This window comes from Frankliniella occidentalis, unplaced genomic scaffold, assembly GCF_000697945.3.
Source record: "Frankliniella occidentalis isolate FOCC.00 unplaced genomic scaffold, Focc_3.1 Scaffold2, whole genome shotgun sequence".
Classification (NCBI taxonomy): domain Eukaryota; kingdom Metazoa; phylum Arthropoda; class Insecta; order Thysanoptera; family Thripidae; genus Frankliniella; species Frankliniella occidentalis.
Window position 1 is genome coordinate 3,105,153 of NW_026267132.1, and position 2,525 is coordinate 3,107,677.

Consider the following 2,525-nt stretch of genomic DNA (forward strand, 5'->3'; position numbering starts at 1 on the left):
CACGAATAAGCTACGTGGAGCAGAGCAGACCAGGGTGAGCCTCTTAGCTCCCGCTCAAAAAGTTCAAAATTTGAAAGTCAATCGTCATCTACATGGATAAGAAGCAAATATACCAAGGCGTTTGTGAGAAAAATCGAGAATTTCCATCTTTCCCGGAGATCACCCTCAAACTACCCCGTCCCACCCCGCCCACTGTAAGCGCTGCAAGCGAGAGCGGAGCGGATATAGGAGGGACAGTTTTCGAACACGAGGTCCTGCGGGCGCGGCGGCCGCTCCGCTCACAACGGGGCGCGGCACAGCACAGCCCCGTCGAGGGGCGGAGGCGGGCGGGCGCGCGCGCTCCTTTGAATTTTAAATCCGCCAGGCTGTGTTGCTCATTGCAGACGCCGCAAAATAAAGTACCCTTCGGACGCGCGGGTCCGGTGCGATGGGCCCCGATAAGCTCGATTGCACACGTGCTCGCAGCGCGGCTGATAAGATATACACGGCCCCGGTGGTGTCGCCAACCACCTTCACCGCGGCCTGCCGCGGCCACCGCACAGGCTCGCGGCAGGCTGCTGGGGGCTGACCAGAGTCAATCCCAGGCAGGCCAGGCCAGGCCAGGCCCGACCAGCAAGCGATGCGGCAGGCCACAGACCAATCAAGAAAAGATAGACTTGAGTGGAACCGACAAAAAATAAACATAATGTCCTTCTCTCCCACTTTCCAATGATGATAACGTCGCTTGGACCGCGGTAAGGTTAACCGTTGTTTAAAAAAATTCCGACAACGCGGCGAGCCAAGCCAAGATCCACAACCCGTATAGTAGTATATAGGTGTTTGACCTGGCCGGCCGGCCGGCCGACGCCCCCCCCCCCTTCCTTCCCCTCTGCCCCCTAATCTGACCTCCCCATTTGGATTTCACTTTGCCGATGTCTATAACCTCGCCTGCCTAACCCTTCGCGCACGTACATCAATCCACGCCCCTTCCGCCGCACGACGTCCCGGCGCCCCGCCCTGCCCCGCCCCGCTCTGTCCGCCCCCATCATGTCCCCCGCCCCTCCCTTCCTGTACCCCACAACACCGGTCGGTAAAAACGAGACTTGTCAATCATCATCATCGTCATCATCTTGCGGGGTGGAAAGAGGAAAGGGGAGGGACAGGGGGGAGGAAAACGGCAGCGAGTCTTCCACAAAATGAATTGCACTGCGTCGGGTCAATGCCAAGTTGGTCGGCTCTCGGCTCTGCGCCGCGCCGGCGTGCGGACCGGACGGTGGCACTTGCGTCCATTTCCGAGTAGCGCCGCGCGCTCTCTGCTCGCTCTTAACGGGCCGAGGACGCGGCGCGGCGGCGTGGACGGAATCGAATGGGACAGACACGGCATCCTGGACGGCGGCCATCCCAATAATAAACTCACATGTGCGGCGGGGCGTCGAAGAAGTGCGTCTTCTGGTACTCCTGGATCACCTGCGCCGAGTAGATGGGCAGGTTCTTGAAGGGGTTCACCGAGACCAGCACCTGCCCGATGTACGTCTGCAAACACACGGGCAAGGTCAGCGCGACGAACGCGACGAACACGCACGCATCAGTACGGCACGCGGCACTCACGTAGACGAGGTTCTCCTTGAACCTCTTCCTGAGGTTCTCGACGAACGCCCGCTCGTCCGTGTGGTCCTCCAGCATGACGGCATCCTGGACCCCCACCCGGTCCCGCTCGTGCAGGCTGCGCTCCATGTCGTCGTGGTCGTCGTCGGCGCGTCCGCGCTGTCGCCTGCAACACACAACGGACACAACGCTGTCAGGTCGCCGTCCGCGCGCAGGGGGCAATTAAGGGGGAAAAATAGACGTCGCGAACGGGATTCTGCGCGTCACCGGGACGATGTGGTGCGGAATCAGAAACCAGTCTGAAGGCAAAATAACGCGTGTGTGAAAACGGTCCTTGTTTGTGAGTTTGTTTCCATTTCACCCCCTCCCCTAGGCCTCCCCCAGGCCGGGCTGGGCGACATATTGTATTGTGCACCCGGAGGCAGGAGAGTACATCGCTAATCAGACGCACAGTCTAAAGCGGTAGCCTTCCACCCGACTTCCACCTCCAACTGCCTCCAACCAACCAGGAAGAGAGCCACCGAGGAGGCGGTGACAGGCGGCGGTGACTCTACTCCGCCTTTGAGAAAGTGCAAGGTAAATGAGCGAGCAGGCCTTTTGTGCCTACATTCCTCCTCGGCTTTCGTCTTTATCTTATCCCCGCCCCCGCGTGAGGCATGTAAGTCGCACCACGGAATCTATCAGCACTCGTAAATCCCCTTCGTGAAAACTGTCCACTTATGTCGCAGCACGGTCATGTCCTTCTCGGCCTGGTCCTGGTGGTTACGCGGAACTCTCTCACGCGCGCATGTGTTGATCCGCGTCATCGACCACCCACACATCACACATCACACACAGTCGAGAGCTATGGCATGTCCTGGCCTGGCGGGCCCCGACTATGTTGCTTGGCTGTGCGCCGCACCCCGCGCCCGAGGAGCGGGTACTTCACTTCAAACCAAATC

General features: G+C 59.7%; 1 protein-coding gene across 2 annotated transcripts in view; it reads right to left on the bottom strand.

Moving 5' to 3' along the window:
• The window catches only part of LOC113204407 (unconventional myosin IC), a 34,665-nt gene that overhangs the window by 20,556 nt on the left and 11,584 nt on the right, over positions 1–2,525 (bottom strand). For both annotated transcript variants that reach the window (XM_026419593.2, XM_026419592.2), the window contains exons 2-3: positions 1,588–1,750; positions 1,397–1,512 (exon numbers count right to left, since the gene is read on the bottom strand). In XM_026419593.2, coding sequence (XP_026275378.2) covers positions 1,397–1,512; positions 1,588–1,713 — 242 coding nt within the window. In that variant the 5' untranslated portion in view covers positions 1,714–1,750. The remainder of the gene's footprint in view (positions 1–1,396; positions 1,513–1,587; positions 1,751–2,525) is intronic.